The sequence below is a fragment of the Cyphellophora attinorum genome (genome assembly GCF_001299255.1).
Source record: "Cyphellophora attinorum strain CBS 131958 chromosome Unknown Contig1, whole genome shotgun sequence".
Classification (NCBI taxonomy): Eukaryota; Fungi; Ascomycota; class Eurotiomycetes; order Chaetothyriales; family Cyphellophoraceae; genus Cyphellophora; species Cyphellophora attinorum.
In genome coordinates, this window is record NW_017253229.1 from 1,450,670 (window position 1) to 1,468,128 (window position 17,459).

At 53.7% G+C, this 17,459-nt stretch overlaps 5 protein-coding genes across 5 annotated transcripts; 4 read left to right on the top strand and 1 right to left on the bottom strand.

Annotated features, from left to right (window-relative positions):
* Window positions 1–1,224: 1,224 nt before the first annotated feature.
* Window positions 1,225–4,503, bottom strand: AB675_787 (uncharacterized protein; the record flags this gene model as incomplete). The annotated part of the gene is made up of 5 exons (XM_018148282.1): window positions 1,225–1,353; window positions 1,395–2,668; window positions 2,721–3,022; window positions 3,072–4,389; window positions 4,455–4,503. 5 exons carry the CDS (start codon window positions 4,501–4,503, stop codon window positions 1,225–1,227), a joined length of 3,072 nt encoding a protein of 1,023 aa, XP_018005492.1.
* A 626-nt stretch (window positions 4,504–5,129) lies between these two features.
* On the top strand, window positions 5,130–6,020 carry AB675_788 (uncharacterized protein; the record flags this gene model as incomplete). Its single annotated transcript, XM_018148292.1, has 1 exon — window positions 5,130–6,020. One exon carries the CDS (start codon window positions 5,130–5,132, stop codon window positions 6,018–6,020), a length of 891 nt encoding a protein of 296 aa, XP_018005487.1.
* An 814-nt stretch (window positions 6,021–6,834) lies between these two features.
* Window positions 6,835–7,635, top strand: AB675_789 (Protein SFK1; the record flags this gene model as incomplete). Its single annotated transcript, XM_018148303.1, has 1 exon — window positions 6,835–7,635. One exon carries the CDS (start codon window positions 6,835–6,837, stop codon window positions 7,633–7,635), a length of 801 nt encoding a protein of 266 aa, XP_018005935.1.
* Window positions 7,636–8,658: 1,023 nt separating this feature from the next.
* On the top strand, window positions 8,659–12,161 carry AB675_790 (putative ribosylation factor GTPase-activating protein cnt6; the record flags this gene model as incomplete). The annotated part of the gene is made up of 4 exons (XM_018148315.1): window positions 8,659–8,722; window positions 8,770–10,035; window positions 10,088–10,834; window positions 10,888–12,161. The coding sequence occupies 4 exons, from the start codon at window positions 8,659–8,661 to the stop codon at window positions 12,159–12,161; spliced, it is 3,351 nt and encodes a 1,116-aa protein (XP_018005371.1).
* Window positions 12,162–15,194: 3,033 nt separating this feature from the next.
* On the top strand, window positions 15,195–17,384 carry AB675_791 (Zinc finger CCCH domain-containing protein 45; the record flags this gene model as incomplete). Its single annotated transcript, XM_018148325.1, has 4 exons — window positions 15,195–15,315; window positions 15,363–15,884; window positions 15,945–16,465; window positions 16,515–17,384. The coding sequence occupies 4 exons, from the start codon at window positions 15,195–15,197 to the stop codon at window positions 17,382–17,384; spliced, it is 2,034 nt and encodes a 677-aa protein (XP_018005640.1).
* Between the last annotated feature and the right edge of the window lie 75 nt (window positions 17,385–17,459).

Sequence of the window (17,459 nt, forward strand, 5' to 3'; positions counted from 1 at the left end):
CGACGCTGTTCGAGGTTGGGGCTCCTGAGGACTTTACTGGGCGTGCACAAGAGAGGGAGGTGAGGCAGGGAGGAGCAGGGATTCATCTTGTGCCAGACTAGCGAGCAGATCATCTACCGACTAGATACCCAGTTGTATAGAATTGGTTACCAGCATGATGACCAGTAGTTTCCGGTTGTACTGTGTGCCAGGCTATGGATTCTGGCTATAGTACGTGTGCCCTGTCTCTGAAGAGCAAGCTTTCTCCATACTCGAGGTAGAGCTCAACGCGAATATATTGCCAGAATCACGACAGTCATCCGGTCTGTCATAACGCCCAAATGCACTTTCGCTTCCAGAGGTTCACTCGACACAGTTTGAACTTACCCTCCTCCCCGATTCACCTCCACCTAGCGATCAGCGTCGATGGACTGTGCCTCAGGAAGACAGTCACTGTCATGCCGAGTGGATCTTGATCTCTCGATATAACGTGCCTGCGAATGGTCAGGGGAAATCTGTTCATCCATGTCCAAGACCCTTGGCCTCGAAAGAATCTGAAGCTTCTCTCATTGTACCTTCATCAGCATCCTCATCGCAGTGAATGCACTGGGCAGCAGCCCGATATGACTCATCTGCTCAACGGTGAATACCTCGTGGTTAAGTCAGTGGAGTGATCCTTGCGGTTTGCCCCAGATCTTTGCTTCTTTGAAGAAGTATATATCTGTGTCCTCCCCCTCGCCTTGTTTCATCTTTCTTCTTCTGCGCAAAGATCGCTACCACCCGTCATGCCATGTCATGATAGCATCGGCTGCTACTTGACGGGGCGAGCTTCTTCCGAACTCTTTATCCATGATGCCGCAGCATGGGGTGAGAGTTTTTGTGCTTGCGGTTAACCTGACTACGTCTCCTCCGGGTCCACCCCAGGACAGCTTTGCACGCTTGATGTACAGCATCGTGACCATCGCGATGGTGATTGAAGAACAAGACAAGCTTGAACATTCAGCTACACTATCGTCAAGAAATTCCGGCCGTTGCTACGTACCTCACAACAGAGCATCTCGGTATCCTGGTATTATTGCTCGGCTCCTCCTCCCATGCTTCGCTCGTGTGTGCGTACAGTCAAAGTAATCCAAACACAAGATAGGTAATCAAGTGCCGATGAATCCCTCCTTGTGCTCAAGGACAGTGTCCATCTTCAATGCCTCATCGCTGTGTTCCCGCCATCGAAACAGCATTCGCTCGTCCTCACAAATCCTCCGTAAAACGACTCCCCTCCTTCCCACTTCCCACCGGGCTACCAACATGTTCCACCTTCTTCCCCGACCCAGTCGCAAGCGTCTCCTCCTTAAAACTATCCCTCGCCTCCTCCCTCTCCTGCTCTTCAGTATCCTGACTCTTCTTCTTGATCTCTCCACCAATGTCATGTGTAGTAGCACCGCCATCAGCCTCTCATTCTTGGCCTTGAGTGCATCCTCGGTCTCTGCACCCCAATCCGAAGCGTCGGTTTCGGGTCCAGGCTCAAGGACGGTAGGCGAGGTGGCGCTGCTGATCTTGTTGTCCTTGTCCGCAGGCTTAGATTTGGAGAGCTTCGATGGTGTAGTCTTCACTTTCTGCAACAAACGTTGCCGGAACCCAGGGCGGCCGCGGGATTCTTCGCTGTCGACTGTACGAGCCGCTTCGATCGAGGGCTTGCCACTGTCCGCCGCTGGTGGCTGTGAAGTGCTTCCGACGATGGTCGTGTCCGCGGGGCTAGCGGCGGCTGGAGCGATTGTTGACGAGGGCGGGTTGTCGAGCTGGTGTACAGATGGAGCAGAGGATGACAGCGACGAGATGCTCGGACTGCGCTCGACACGAGCGGCGACTGCCGGGTCGTGGACGTTACTTGGTCCCTCGGTAGTGACGGCATGGTGCACTGGTGCTACAGGCGACACTGGTGAAGCGGGTTCTTGCCGTTCCGCAGCGTCGCCGTAAAGGTCGGAGTCCTCGCCGGAAGACTCGTTGGTCTTGGTGCGTCCAGCGAGAGCGACGTCTCGCATGGAGTCGGATCGGCGCATGTCTTCCTCTTTTTCGGTGGATGCGGTGGTCTCCTTGGTCAGACCTTCGGCGGCTGTGGGGCCAGTCTGACCTTCCTGAAGATCCGCACCGGTTCCCGACTTGCCTCGTAGGCGACCAAAGAAAGACTTGATTCTTGAGTCCTTCTTGGGAGATGCTGAAGATGCCAGAGCCTCATCGCTGGGCAGGGTGGCATCTGGAGAACGTACCGGGTCGTATGGGCTCGATGTCTTCTCGAGCAGACTCTCAGGTGAGGCAGCATCTACCTCCGCAGGATGTGTTGACTCGGCGTCGATAGGCTCGTCGGCCGCAACTTTGATGGGTGTCGCAGTCGGACTAGTGGGCTCAACAGCCTTTGTCTCCGCTGCGTCCACAACCGGAGCACGACCAGAAGTTCCAGCAGCCAGTGCTACACTTCCAGCTGCGGCGCCTCCAGCTCCAGCACGTCCAATCGAGCCGAAGAAGCCACCTGCAGCCTTCTTGCCTGAAGATTGACGTTTCTCCTCTTTCTCAGTACGGGCTTTCTCCTTCTCTGCTTCTCTCTTGACACGCGCCTCTTCGCGCTCTGCGGCGATCTTCTCATTCTGAACGCGCTTCTCTTCGTTTCGGGCGGCTTTCTGTTCGGCCTTCTCACGATCTGCATCGAAGTCAGCTATCGTAGGGTACACGAGAATAGTAGTAGTGCTTACTCTGGGTCTCCTTGAGCTCCTGCTTGACCTCCGCCTGCCGCTGCTTCTCCTTCAGTGCTTCAGCCTTGATCCGCTCTTGCTCTAGTCTGTTCTCTTCATCCAGAGCTCGCTGCTTCTCAGCCTTCTCGGTGATATCGTCCAAGGTTGGTTGCAGTCTCGCCTGTGCGATGGCATCGATTTCCGACTGGTCCATGTATTTCCCACCGCCGACATGGATTCTACCCGTGTTGATCATGCGAGCATCGCTGTCTCTTTGTGCTCTTTCGCGGGCCTGGCGCTCCCAAAGCTCTCGCTGTTGTGGACTGCTTTGTGTTAGTGCATCTGCCAGCGCCGAGACTTCAGCACGCTTACCTTGACTTTCCGGTCTCACTGAAGACATCCTCGTCCATCTTGTTTAGGCGGGCTGTAACGTTCCGATGTGCTGCCTGTAGTAGAGCATCTCTGTCGGCCTGCCGCTTCTTGCTATCGACTTCTGCCAGCTTACTGTTGAAGAGCGACTGTTGAGATCGAATCTTCTTAGCAGTTTCTTGGTCTGAGTCGTCGCTGTCATTGTTGTAACTGTTAGTTCGCCGGTGACTGCGACCCAAAGCAAACTTGCTGCGTGGTGATGATGGCTGTTGACCCTGACCGTAGTACTGCCGATACTCTGCATGCTCGTCGTGGAGCTTGGCTAGCTTTTCCTGTGCTAGTCTTGTGGCAGCCTCTTGCAAGTTCTCGTAGCCACGGCCTGGTGCAGCGTCAGAACTGCCAAAGCTGCTGGACGCATCTGACATGGCACGGTTTCGAGCGACGCGGGCTCCGGACATGCTGTCAGACGTCTTGCAGCCTTTCGCGTCATCGATGTGACTTTGTTGGATCGCATACATCTTCTTCGCCATTGCTATTGCTGAAGCTTTGAGCATGTCCTGTCTGGCCTTTTCTTCTACCTCGATCGATACAGGTGGTGCTGATCCGTACATCTGTCGATTCACGTTGTTCTTAGCAATGTTCTGTATTCTTGCGGCCTCGAAGCCAGGGTCGCCAGCAGCGAACTCGGCTGCACGCGGACTTGCCAAACGGGTTGAGTTGGCTGCTTTCAGAGCCCACTGCGATGGCGGTGTTGCTGCTTGAGGCGCCATGGGTGCTGATCCTGATCTCCGCCGATTGCCAGACATAGCACCAGTCGCAGCAAGCAAAGCTTTTCTATGATCACTGGGTGCGACATCGCGGTTGGTGATAGGCTTGACCGGTTTCTGTGAGGCATGCGCTTGACCAGCGGCCGACATGCCATGCTCAGTCTCCGAGGCCTTCCATATCGAGGGGCTCGTTGTGTTACTATGCGCTTGCATGGCAGCTTTCGAGCTCGCTTTACTGGCCTCTGGTTGCCACAATGGATTCATCTTGTAGTCTTTCGCCTGAAGCGCAGCCTTATTCGCAGCTGGGATGGCGTCGGGTTTCCAGTGCTCGAAGGGCTTCTGATTGTCGTTTGCAAGACTCGCAGCGGCACCAGCGGAAGCTAGTTTGACGCCTCCTTGAGATGGGAACGAGGGCAGATCCTGCGCGCGGGCATATTTCAACGAAGTGGCAGCAGATGCAGTAGACAGGCGACCGTCCTTGTCGAGGATAGAGCTCGATTGGCTTGTCGAGTTCTGTGAGTAGTCTCGGTGCACTTTCAATGCGGCGGAGGCAGCTATGTCACTTTCAGCCCGTCGTTCACATAAGCGAGAGAGAGGGTGGACAAGCGGCGTCACCTACCCGAATCTTGGTCCGAGGGGTGCGCCCCAGACTGCGCAACGGCCGGCATTGCGATGAAGTCGGTTGCGCGTACAAAAAGCTATAGCATATAGTATACAGGATGATGGTATAGTATAAATGATGAAAGCTACGGATCTATCATGCAGCAACAGCAACCTCTGGCACTAATGAGAGCTGCACACCATCATCTAGAGGATTGCTGAGTTGACAGTTACGTCAGAGGGCGAACTACTCAAGCCACCCGGGGGTCTCACAAAGCTCCAGTTCGCCTTGGTCATCACGTCCTGCTTCGGAAGAGCTGGTTGGTCAGATCAGGTTCTCTGTGACTACGAAAGCGATGCGGGAGAGTACATCAGTAGTTGCTGTCCGTAACGACAGCATAAATCGATGTGTGCTCGTCAAGCAAATCGTCAAGGACCTGATCGTGACGATGTTCTAGAGTATCCGCTTCATCCCTGGCATGGCCTGGACCGTTGGACACGAGCGATGACGCCACAGGCATAACCATGGGTGGTTACCCCATAAAGTAACAAAACTATTGTTCGAGATCTCACCATTACAATCTTTGTAGCTTGAGCAGGTCTTGTGGATGGTTGAAATGGAAGATATGGCAGCTGCTCTAGTATGGTAAGAAGAGGAGGAAAGAGCACTCGTTACCGCTCAGGTCGCGTCACCATGGCGAGCCAAGAAACTGGGAAGGCAGCCGCGCTCACCAATGTCCTCAACTTCCGTGATGTAGGCAGCTTCGTGAACAACTGCAACGCTGGGTCGGCGCCGAAGCTGAAGCCGCAGCGACTGTTCCGCAGTGCGCGTCCAGATGAGGCATCATCCGCAGACAAGAATTTTGTGGCCAATGTTGTTGGCATCAAAACCATAATCGACCTCAGATCAGACACAGAGCACATCATGGCGGCCAAGAAGCATCAGCAAGCAGACAAAGTTTCGACACCGACATCGCGAGATCCTGCTGCGGGAGTGCCTAAAATTCCCGGGTTGAAGTACGAAGAAATCAATCTGAATGGCAAGGGGTTCGAGCGATCGCTGGTCTGGCGACTCAAGTACATCAGCCTTGCACGTCTGATATACAACATGGCGCTCGGCTACCGGACGGAAGGTATCGCCATTCTGGGTAGAGAAGTGATGCAGCCTCGTGGGCTCATTGGGCTGGGCAGAGACACTCTGGATTACTGTGGACCAGAGGTCAAGAAAGTGTTCGATGTGCTTAGCGACGAAACTGCTTACCCAGTCCTGGTGCACTGCACGCAGGGCAAGGACAGAACAGGCATCACCGTGATGCTAGCACTGATGCTTTGCGATGTCAGTATTGACGCGATCTCCTCAGATTACGTCCTTTCAGAAAGTGAGTTGGAGCCTGAAAAGGAAGAACGCATGAAAGAGATCAGGAGTATTGGACTGGACGAGTCCTTTGCGCGGTGTCCTCCTGATTTCTGTCCACAAATCAAGGAATATCTCGGAGCCAAGTATGGCGGTGTTCGAGAGTATATGGCTGGAATAGGCGTCAGTCCCGAGCAGCAAGAGCAGATCCGAAGCATTCTGCTTGCTTAGGATGCTGCGCGCTCGTGCAGGCTGTGTACGTGAAGCTCGCCGATAGACGCGTTGGATGGGTCTGTCAATAAGATGTACAGAGTTCTGGAGATCGAAACTAAGATGGCCAGGTTTTGTGCTATCCGAGCCTCCCGAGGAATCGGGTCCCCAGGTTTCGCCTTGCCTCAACAGCTGCGGCCAAAGGGTTGCGAATTTACAACGAGTACTCGCTCGGAAAAGTAATGAATCCGATGCCGTGTGTTGCAGCACGACTCGTCCACACCGTCGCATCGGCTTTAAACATACTCCCTATTTCGTCCTGGACAGCGGCTCTTTGAGCCATATCCAGGTTGTGGGCACAAAGTCGGCAGATCGCCCGTGGTGACAAAGCCTCAGGCGCCGGTCATTCAGGCTTTGCTAAAATGACGTTGAGGTGTTTTAGAGCTTGGATCAGCCAATGTCGTCGCAGATTTCCGATGTACCAAGCTCCATTACTAAGACTTGGCATCGTCACGCCGTCACTGGTCGCTGGCATGATGTCCACCCGAAAAGGTAACTTCGCACGTTGACGCCATGGGTGCGTTGTTTTTGGTGGAGGGTTGTTCATATACTTCCACTGCCATCCGGATGCGTTCACTTGCCTCAGTTCGTCCTTGCCCTCGTCCTCGACTGCGCTCATAACATTGTTGCGGCAGCGATCTCAGCGCTCGTCTCGACCTGCTATTGCTCTTGACGACCTCGGACCTACTTCACGTGCCACATCCGTGCACTGCCGGTTCAACAACCCTAACTTACCAATACCGATTTCACAACCTTCACAACCAACACCGCCATCATGTGGGGATACGTAGCAATCCTCCCCATGATAGCCGCCCTCGACTGGGTAGGCATGCTACTCGGCATGCTTCTCTGGTGGGTATGCAACGGCGCACCCATCCTGCCCGCCATGCACGAAGATCCCAACGCACACCCCGGTGCCCAACGCCAAACCATCGCCTACATCAGCGACATTGGCGCCACCGAGCTCAAACCCCTCTTCATTTCCATGTCGTCCGTCATGGCGGTAACACTCAACCTCTCCTTCCTCGCCGAGCGCTGGCTGCGACACAACGGCAAGCTCGCCCCTAACACATCCCGCGTCCAGAAGGCCCTGAGCATTACCAGCATCTTCTTCGCCATGGCTGGCGGTGCAGGCATTATCTTGTTGTCAATCTTCGACACCTACCACCACCCAACCCTCCACGACGTCTTCCTCGGCGTCTTCATCATCGGCTATGTGATCTCCGCCATCTGTCTATGCGCCGAGTATCAGCGGTTGGGAATTCATTACCGCCATCACCGCATCCTGGCCATCAGCTTTTGGATCAAGTTGTTCTTCATCCTCATTGAGATTGCGTTGGCGATCTGCTTTATCAGCTTTTCGGCGAAATATATGTATAATGAGGCGGCAGTGTTCGAGTGGATTGTGAGCTTTGTGTTCACGCTGTATGCGTTGAGCTTTGTGTTGGATCTGTTGCCGGCGGTGCAGACGAGTAGGCATGTGCCGCAGGGGGTCAAGGAGAGGGAGGGGCAGTTGGAGGCTCAGATGCAGGACCGGCCGAGTAGGATCTCGAGGTTCGTTTCGTTTACTCGGTAGGGGACATGATGTTGTTTAATGATAGGTGGTTGGCATAATGGGAGGGTCGATTCTTTGGCTTAAGCGATCACACTTTTTGGATCATCGGCGCTGGTATAGGTCAATGCGGTCACGACTTTGTTCAAGCTCAAGCAGATATGTAGAGGGGACGTCAGAATAAGAAGCATTATCACAGTTCTATGCGGCTGTTCTTTGTTGATACCACAATGGTGATACTTATGTAAGGTGAGATAGGCGACTACCCAGAATATCGATTACGGTAGCAGAATGCGAGATTTCCAGCCCCTGCTTTTGCCCGAACAAGTTCTGTGGATGCTGAAAGAAAAGTGTCGCTACCGGCACTGGTCAGACCTTTTGAAGATGACGGAGCAGACCCAAGCTCCGTGTCCTGTAGAGTGCCTGGCACCATCAGACTAATGCAATTGGGCTTAACTGACGCCGCTTGACGTGACTTGATGCATCGCTAAGCCTTTGTAGACTCAGGTACGACTGTAAGTACTTAAGTAGTTGTAGGACAACGTCAGCCAATAGGGCCTCCAGAGGCATCGAAGCTTGGAGCAGCTGAACGGGCACATCGCCCTGTGGATGTGTGGATATGTTTGAATGGCTTGCAGTCTCATAAGCCTGAACAGGCGTGGCAGGAGTGAAAGGAGAAGAACGAACTTCTGGGGCGCGGTGGTGTTTCAGGTTGGTGGCGGAAGGCTGAATCTTCAATTACGCTACTCCACCACTCAACTGCCACCCCCAGACAGTCAACTGCGTTCTCGAGAAACGGCGATGCAACGTACAACGACCACTCCGCGACAAACGACGCGCCAGTCATCCTTTTACATTCAGCCTTACGGCAGTAGTTTTCTCAGCATGTATACAGTACATGTACTCATGTAAATCCTCCAGCCGTCATCCATGCCTCCGTACTTTAGTACGACGAACCCCGTCCCTCTTCTGAGTCTCTGCGTCTACCCCGGGCGCACTCATTCACGCTGTGCGACTTGATCCAACACATAATCAGCGAGTCGCATCATGGGAAATGTCAGTTCCCGCATCGATGAAGGGTCCCTGGTCTACATCAGGGACCAGTCTAGACGTGAGTCTCCCGAACACTGCGCATGGAGACAGCCTGATGGGATATAGTCACACTCTCCTCCCTGACCATCTCCAACGGACGTAGGAAAGCCATAATACAGATAGGACCCAATGCATTTCCTGCGACGAGATTCAACGCCAGGAGAGACTCAACAGATGACACTCCTGTCCCGTTCATACAGGACCCCGAGTCGTCGACTTTCCAATTTCTACCCCGCGTCGATTTGGAAGACGATCTTGATTTCCGTTTCACGTTCGTTGCACGCCAGACATCGACGCCGACGGCGGGCCAAGCGCCTGGGGTCATCGCAGGCCCAACCGACACGAACATCGCCGGTCTCACCTTTGCCTACGCACCGAACGCAAGAGAGTTGGACACATTAGTCACCAGAGAATTCCATGCCGATCCCAACCTGCACAAGAACTCGAACGTTCAATTCATCGGCGACTTTAGCACAAATGGCTCGCCGTCGATCGAGTTCGAATGGACCTGGCGGTGGAAGCCGCCCAAGCCCAACACCGACAAAGGCGGAGGCTGGAGACATAGCTGCAGTTTCCTGGAATACGATTCCAGGGCGCATCGTCTCAACACCCTCGCATCTTTCGCCTTCTGGGTGCATAAACCGGCAGCATCCGTTGTACCGACTCCACTAGCCTCACCAGCCATTGACCTGGTGGTCCCTGTCCATCGAGGAGGCCAACGATTGGCCTCTTCGCAATCATACCAGTCCACTGCTAGCGACACTGAGGACTTCATACCTCCACCATCACCACACGCACTGTCTACGGAGTTCTCTCCAACAAGCCAGCCAACTCCCATGCCTGTGCCAATAATCGATGTGCTATGTCAACGGCCAGGCGAGGACATGAGTAACGTCGAGGACGGTCCGGTCTTTCGTGCTACCATGAAGTCGCTGGAGCAGAAGACAGGCAACATGCGAGTGCAGATCAAAAAGGTGCTCAAAGGTGCAGAAGCTGCCCATCAGGCTCAAGTCGAATGCAACGCAAGGATGAAAGCCTTTCTCGGCGCTCTCCAGGACGCTTCAGGGTCCAATGCGAGTGCCTTCAAGCCCGCCCTAGACCATTACTTCACCAAGATTGCTCAGCAGCTACTCGACTACGAAGTGCAAAATGCAACGCTACTGCAACGACAGATCATCGAACCCGTCTCGAGGCTCTACAACAACGACATCAAAGCTGCGGATCAGAAAAAGAAGGATTTTGACGAGGAGAGCAAAGATTACTACGCCTACTTGAGTCGCTATCTAGGCCAAAAGACCGACTCGTTAAAGGAGAAGAAGCGAGTGGAATCTGGTAAGTACCTACCGCGATGTGCACGAGATCGACATAAGCTAATGAAGGATAGATTCTAAGTACCAGTCCAAGAAGAAGAACTTCGAACTCAAGCGCTTCGACTACTCGTCATTCATGCAAGACCTTCATGGAGGTCGAAAAGACCAGGAGCTATTATCGCAGCTGACCAAGTACGCCGACAGTCAGACCAAGTCATTCTTGAAGACCTCAGCCAAGGTCCAAACCCTCACCCCGCAGCTAGACGCTTTAGTCAAAGAAGTCTCTGCTACAGACAAGGACTACAAGTTGCAGCGCACCGAGCGCGAAGAGAAAAGGCGAAACCTCGAGAAGAATTCGACGACATCTCCGGACACTGATACGATGCAACAAGTTGTATCGCACCCCTCTTCTGCCCCATCACAGAATGGTCAAGCAGGCTACACATCGGACACAGATCTAAGTCGAGCCGACAGCACCAGCTCGCAATTTGCCGCCAGAACCGCCAAGACACTGTCCCCAAGCAATTCTATGCATGCCGGCAACAATGCACTGTCAACGTCGCCAGGACCGACGACTGCCGCGGCGACGACTAACAAATTCAAGGGCATCCGAGATCTCGAAGAGCGAGACATGTCAAACGCGTCCACTCTTGTATCTAGCGGCGGGCAGAAGAAGGAGGGCCTACTGTGGGCTCTCTCAAAACCAGGTTCACATATCGACCCAAAAGGCATAAACAAACAAGCTTGGCACAAGTTTTGGATAGTGCTTGATCAGGGCAAGCTTAGCGAGTACAGCAACTGGAAGGACCGGCTTGACCTACGTAAGAACCCACTCATCCTCAACCTTCTGACAGAAGACTAAGAGAGACAACAGACCGTGAGCCTATAGATCTTCGTATGGCTAGCGTACGGATGGCGCGTGACGCTGAGCGGCGCTTCTGCTTTGAGGTCATTACGCCTCACTTCAAGCGCGTATACCAGGCCACAAGCGAAGAAGACATGACAAATTGGATCAATTCAATCAACAATGCGCTCCAGAGTGCTGTTGAGGGTAGAAGTGCAAACTCACTATCACAACACAGCACGTCCGAGACGCCCACACGCGAGTACGGATCTCTCCTAATTGGCAAACATGGATCAATCAGTCATGGTCACAACCACCACGGTCACGCTCAACATTCGCAAAGGCCTGAGACGTCTGGTGTTAGTCGGCGTGTTACTGTCGGTGCACGACCCTCGTACATCAGGACAACCAGCAGCAGCTTCGAGGACAACCCTTCCAAGTTGCTGGAACAAATTCGCAAGAACGACCAGGGCAACGCATTCTGCGCGGACTGCGGATCGTCCAGCAAAGTCGAGTGGGTGTCTCTCAACTTGGCCATCTTGCTGTGTATCGAATGTGGTGGCATACATCGTTCTCTGGGTACTCACGTCTCAAAGATTCGGTCCTTGACCCTAGACATCTACTCCTTTACTAATGACATTGTCGAGCTCCTGCTACTGGTTGGCAATAGGATCAGCAACATGGTCTGGGAGGCAAGACTCGACCCGGCCATGAAGCCAGACGCTGGAAGCTCGCGAGAACAGCGTCTGAAGTTCATCACTCAGAAATATGTTGACCGAGAATTTGTGGAGCCGCTGCAGAGCCAGTACTCTACAGTGGACGACACTTTACTGACTTCCATCAAGAAGAATGAGGTGCAAGGCGTATTGCAGGCCATCGCACAAAGGGCAAATGTCAACTCACACGATCGGTCTCGGAACACACACTCGGTGTTGCTGGCATTGGCAGCGGCAGATCCCGCATATCCTCTCGGAACGCCGCAAAATCCAATTGGCTCACCGAAGACGCCGCCCGCAACGGCAGCAGCAAAGGCGTTTCCTATAGCAGAACTGTTGGTGCAGAATGGTGCCGAGATACCATCAGAGGCACCACCAATCCCACTCAGTGCTGCCGCCCAGCTCTATATCGAGCAAAGGACCGCCAAAGCAAGCAGCAAGGTCCCTGGCAACGATACGCTAGGTCCTCTGCCCAATGTGAGTGGCCGTGGCATCGTGCCTGTTGATGGCGCAACGTCCAAGTTACAGAAGCGTGGTAGTGCGGGCTCGAGATTCGCTGGCAAGGTCGTTGGGCTAGGAGAAAGATAGTATCGGTATAAGCAACGGGTGGGCTCGAACAGTCTGCGGGTCAGCGTTGCCCAATTGTTGTGTGATCATCGATGAGCTGAAATGCAGCAAACTGTGAGGGGAAAATGCTCCGGGAGCATTAGGCATGATTGTTTCGAGAAGAGACGAAAACGAGGTTGTAATGGTTGATGAGGATCAAGGGCTCTCACCTGCTTACGAACCGTGAGTGGTGGGTGCTCGGAACGGATGGCTTCATGCGACACGAGTTGATAGTGGTTCCAGGTGAGCTCTAACCTATTCACCACGTGTGAGTGGTGAGAGCTTGGGACGGGGATCATGTCACAGATGTTGACAGCGGTCCCAAAAGCATACCCGGTTTCTGAACCATTGGTTTTCGTTGCTGTGCGTTGCTCTCCATCAGCCGCAGAGACTCTCGGGACGGGCGGCTTCATGCAGCAGATGTCGATAGTGGTCCCAGATGAATGCCCAACCCCTGAGCTATTGGTCCCCATTGCTGTGCAGTACTCTGCATGGGAACCAAAAGGCTCTCGTAACGGGCTGGACTGGAGCTACAAAAGGACTTTGCGACGGCTCGTCGTGCACCCGACGCACGAGACCCATCGCACATCCGAGCTTGCGATGTTGCCAAGCCTGGATCCGGCACATAATTTCTTCTGGACGTTGTGTGCAGAGACAAAAGAACTTTGGTTGGTCATCTGCGTCGGGAACGGCGGCGCCGGCGCAGGGATACAAGGGCTTGCCGAAACCTCTAGTTCCGCTGATCTCTGCTTAGGATGCATACGCAATGTCAGAGAAAGGATCCCGCGTCTGCTTTGTCGAATGCATCAAAAGGTGAGCAGTGAGCGCGGAGTTACCAGTGCTGGGGGCGAAAATTTCGAAGCTGCCGGCAGGAAGTCCATCCCACTGGCTAGGAGATTATTTCCGCGGGACCCAGGTCCGGCAAAGCCCAACCGGGCTCTCCCCCGCCAAGCAGACCCTTCTTCTTGTGGCTGTGCCTTCTCGAACGGGTGGCAATCGCAAAAAGATCTTCACTATGATATCGACCTGAACCAAAATGAAGCAACGGGATCAGCGGTCGCTATCGTCAGAAAGTTGTAATTATAGCGCAGACTGAGCACCCTGGAGCACTCTGATACAATAGATACATGATGCCCGAGTGTTCTTGCCGAACACAGCAATGATGGACTGCATGAGCAGACGTCTAACGCATGACACCCGAGAAGGAGCGACACGGCTTTGTGTTCACTACGGTTCACTAATGCGACTAGCTCTCGCTATCTGCATCGTTACCCGCGAAGGTTAAACGGGATACCTGCACAGCTGAACTGAAATTAAACGCATGATTCGACCTAGTCATCATGACCAACTACAGGTATACGCAGGCAACGATCATTGCCAGTTCTGGCAACGACGTAGCCTTCCGATGACACTTCCGGAAGAATTCTTCCTGTCGCTGCAGATGACAGTTATGTACTTGGGAAGAGTGCGCAACCTGAAGCCAAAACCTGAGGCCAAAAGCACAGACCTCGAGAGAGCCACGGAATCTGTTCCTGGCCTGCTGAGTCCATGTAGCCGACGATAACGCTCCTACCGACACAGTGGTTCGGTGTGCCCTAAGTCGTGTAGAGCTGACGATGGGTACGAAGTACACGAGGTTCGAGGCATGGCTGTTATGGTAGCAAAAGTGAGCAAAGCGGCTGATAAGTCAAGCTCTTTCAATAATGTGGACGATCTAGAACCTTGCGGGGCTTAAGCGACGCCTGCAAGGAGTGCACCGCCACACCCATTCCTCACTATAGTCTGAAGATCGCCAACGTCAGACCACCATTATGGCATTGCTACTGCCGTCCCAGGAAGCGAAAGCGAAAGAGTCCCGAGCATGAGCGAACGAACGCTGCGACGTGGGCAACGCCGGTGAATTCGTCGCTCTTCCGCATAACCCTATTAGCAAAAAGTTGGGTCAGGACGAGCGATATTTGCATCTGTGGCTTGACAAGAGTCGAGTCAGACCTCCAACAAGCCCCATCTTTGCCACCATGTGCTCCATCTTGGACATGATGCGAATCATGCGATTCCGAAATCCCATCTTCTATACCCACAGGCATGAATGCTCCGTTATCGTTCCCCTTGCTCGGAGATGTCATGCTCCTAAGCTTGGAGGTGACGACTGCTGGGATCCTCCTTCGAGCTCCTGCACAGCTAGTGCCACGCATGGCTTCCTCCGCCGTCCGGGACGGTCACCCTGATGGCACGACTGGTTTAGTTCAGGATAAATTCGAACGAAGCAGCCACAGGTCTCCATACGTACCAATCTGTGGCGCATCTTCCCCTGTTATACAGTATAGACCCCTGTTCCTTCGCCTAGTGAGACTTTCCAACCATGACTCTCACCTATTAAGGAAGATCACCTCTCGGTCATGCCGTTGTCGTTCATTCAGACAGAGCCCTATCATGGAGCCGGACGCCGGCAGTCACTAACCTCGAGCCGTTCTGCCTAAGTCACGCCAATCACGCAAGAGAGTCGTCTCTTTCAAGACACTCGGACACAGACCCTGAGGAATTGGACTACTTCACTGGCCGGCCCCACAGCCTCGAGATCTGTTAAGAACTACCATCGCTGGCACCGGTCACAGAGGATTGTCACCTCACGCCAGTGTTGTCAGACATTCTCGAACACCTTTGTCTATTCCCGTACCTGCCTTAGCTTTGTCTCAGCAGTTAGCCAATCGTTCGTTGTATTCACTCTTATACCAGCCTTCATCTCTCCGTCAAGCACTGGCGGACTGATTCTCTTTCGAGTCCACACACACGATCGTTACCCTTTTCGGCTTCTGAACTGGTCGACAACACTCGAACACAAGCCCATCTGGACGGCACGAGCCTCTCACCACCTCGGAAGCTTACACGCCCGCTCTGGTACTTGAAGACCACCTTCAAAGGGGTTCCCTTCCGGCTCTCATATCAAGCTCACAGGTCAGTTCGTCTCGAGAGGATGTTCCTTGCCACCACTCGGTTGCCAACATGCGCTGACTTATGGCGTATTACTATGTTCAGTCTTGGTTTCATCCGCTACCCGTGATCATAGAGGATCTGGCAGGCATGGGAGATGGGCCAAACCAGCCGCCGGATAATAACCTCAGACTCACTCCAGACGGTATGTGATACCACCTGACGGCAATACTGTCGCTCATTTTGATGCAGGCTCACCACTACATTCGATCATGAACGTTGGTGTCGCTCAGCCCAACATGGGCTACGACGCCTTTGGGCAGTCGCGCTATGCGGCAGGTGCGACTAACGCCATTCCAATGGACATGCGCTCACTCGCAGGCGCTCTTCCGACCTTGCCCATGCGCAACCAACAACAACAGTCGTTTCAGCAGTACCCTGGTGGCCAAAGCGCAATGTACCAATATTATTCAGGCGCACAGTTTGCCGGACAAACTGGCGCAGGCTTCAACCCCAACACAGCAGGTCCGGCTTTCCAGAACTACCAGTCACAGTCGAGGCAAAATTATGCAGGTGTTCCGATCTCGACCCAGACGTTTCAAAGCGCGGGCCAGCAGGTCCCACAAGGAATGGTCCAGAACATTCAAGCATATCATGCGCCAAACCAGCACCTTCTTCCATCTTCACAATACACTGCCTATCCTATAAGAGGCGGACATAACATGCGGAGTGGCGGCGGATCACCAGGAATGTACCAGAATCCGCAACCACCAAGTAAGTACTTCGAACAATGCCATTGTGCGAAGCCGAGAAAGATGCTGACCTGTGTCACAGTGACTCGAGCAAGTTCGGGCTCTTCAGCACATGCCAGTTCGACCTCCTTTCTACGTGGACCTCCCAGAAAGCCTCGACAATCGGGTTTCGCGTTATGGGTTGGCAATCTGCCACCCGGGACGAATATCGTGGATCTCAAGGACTACTTCTCGCGAGACGCTACAGAAGACATCGAAAGCGTCTTCCTCATTTCCAAGAGCAATTGCGCCTTCGTCAACTATAAGTCAGAAGAAAGCTGCCAGGCAGCAATGGGTCGCTTCCACGAGACACGGTTCCAGGGTGTGCGATTAGTGTGTCGGTTGCGTCGTGGTAGCAACACTTCGCCATCTCCTCAGCAAGAAGCGGAGAGGCAGAATGTAACATCGCCAATAGAACAAGGTTCAGCGCAGCCGGAAGAACGAGTGAAGGAGAAGTTCTTCGTGGTCAAGAGCCTGACGCTGGAAGATCTCGAACGGAGTGTGCAGAGCGGCGTGTGGGCGACTCAAGCTCACAACGAGGCAGCTCTCACGAAAGCATACGAAGTAAGTCGCGCAGCCAGTGCCTGCATTACAAACACTGACACATACATAGTCTGCCGATGATGTCTATCTTATATTCTCAGCAAACAAATCAGGCGAGTACTTCGGCTACGCCAAAATGGCATCAGCAATCGGAGACGAAGAGGCAGCCGCAAAGACGGAAGTTCTTCCCAAAGCTCCCACGACTAATGACCCTGTTACGACACCAAGTCCCAATCCGGGGGACTTACCACTTGCAATAATCACACCACCGACAGCGACTGCGCCACGCGGTCGCATAATAGACGACTCTTCACGAGGCACCATATTCTGGGAAGCGCTTAATGCTATCACAGAGCCTACAGGAAAAGACGACACGCAGACCACAGAAGCCGAGGCAAACCCAGTAAAAGTTGTACCCTCAGGCAGCGGTAACATCTCCTCCGCTGAAGGCACGGGCTACGAGAGTTCCACCAGCGCCACTCTCCCGTCGCCCACTCCTCAATCCTTTGGCAAGCCCTTCAAGATCGAATGGCTGAGCACAGACCGACTCCCTTTCTTCCGTACAAGAGGTCTACGAAACCCTTGGAACGCGAACCGTGAAGTCAAGATCGCGCGCGACGGCACTGAGATCGAGCCTAGCATTGGCAGGCGGTTAGTGCAGATGTTCCATATCAAGTTCCCGGAACCAGCGCCAATGCAGATGCATCAACAGCAGCAGCAACAGTTGCATGGACTCGGTTTTGGTGGTGGACGGGGGCCGGCGATGGTGATGTCCCCTCAACAGCAACACCAGCAAAGCATATACTCGGGCCAGATGGGTCAGACATTTTTGATGCAGCAGCAGCCGCCAGCCGGTGGCAGCGGAGGTGGCGGGCCAGGCGGTGGAGGAGGGATGGCACCTCCTGGCTTTCAGGGCTATGCGGGTGGAGGGAACTACTGATGAGTGCTTTACCAAGGACGGGAGTCGAGGGCAACGCTGCTATCGTCCACGGCCATACCTACGCGTGTCTGAAGG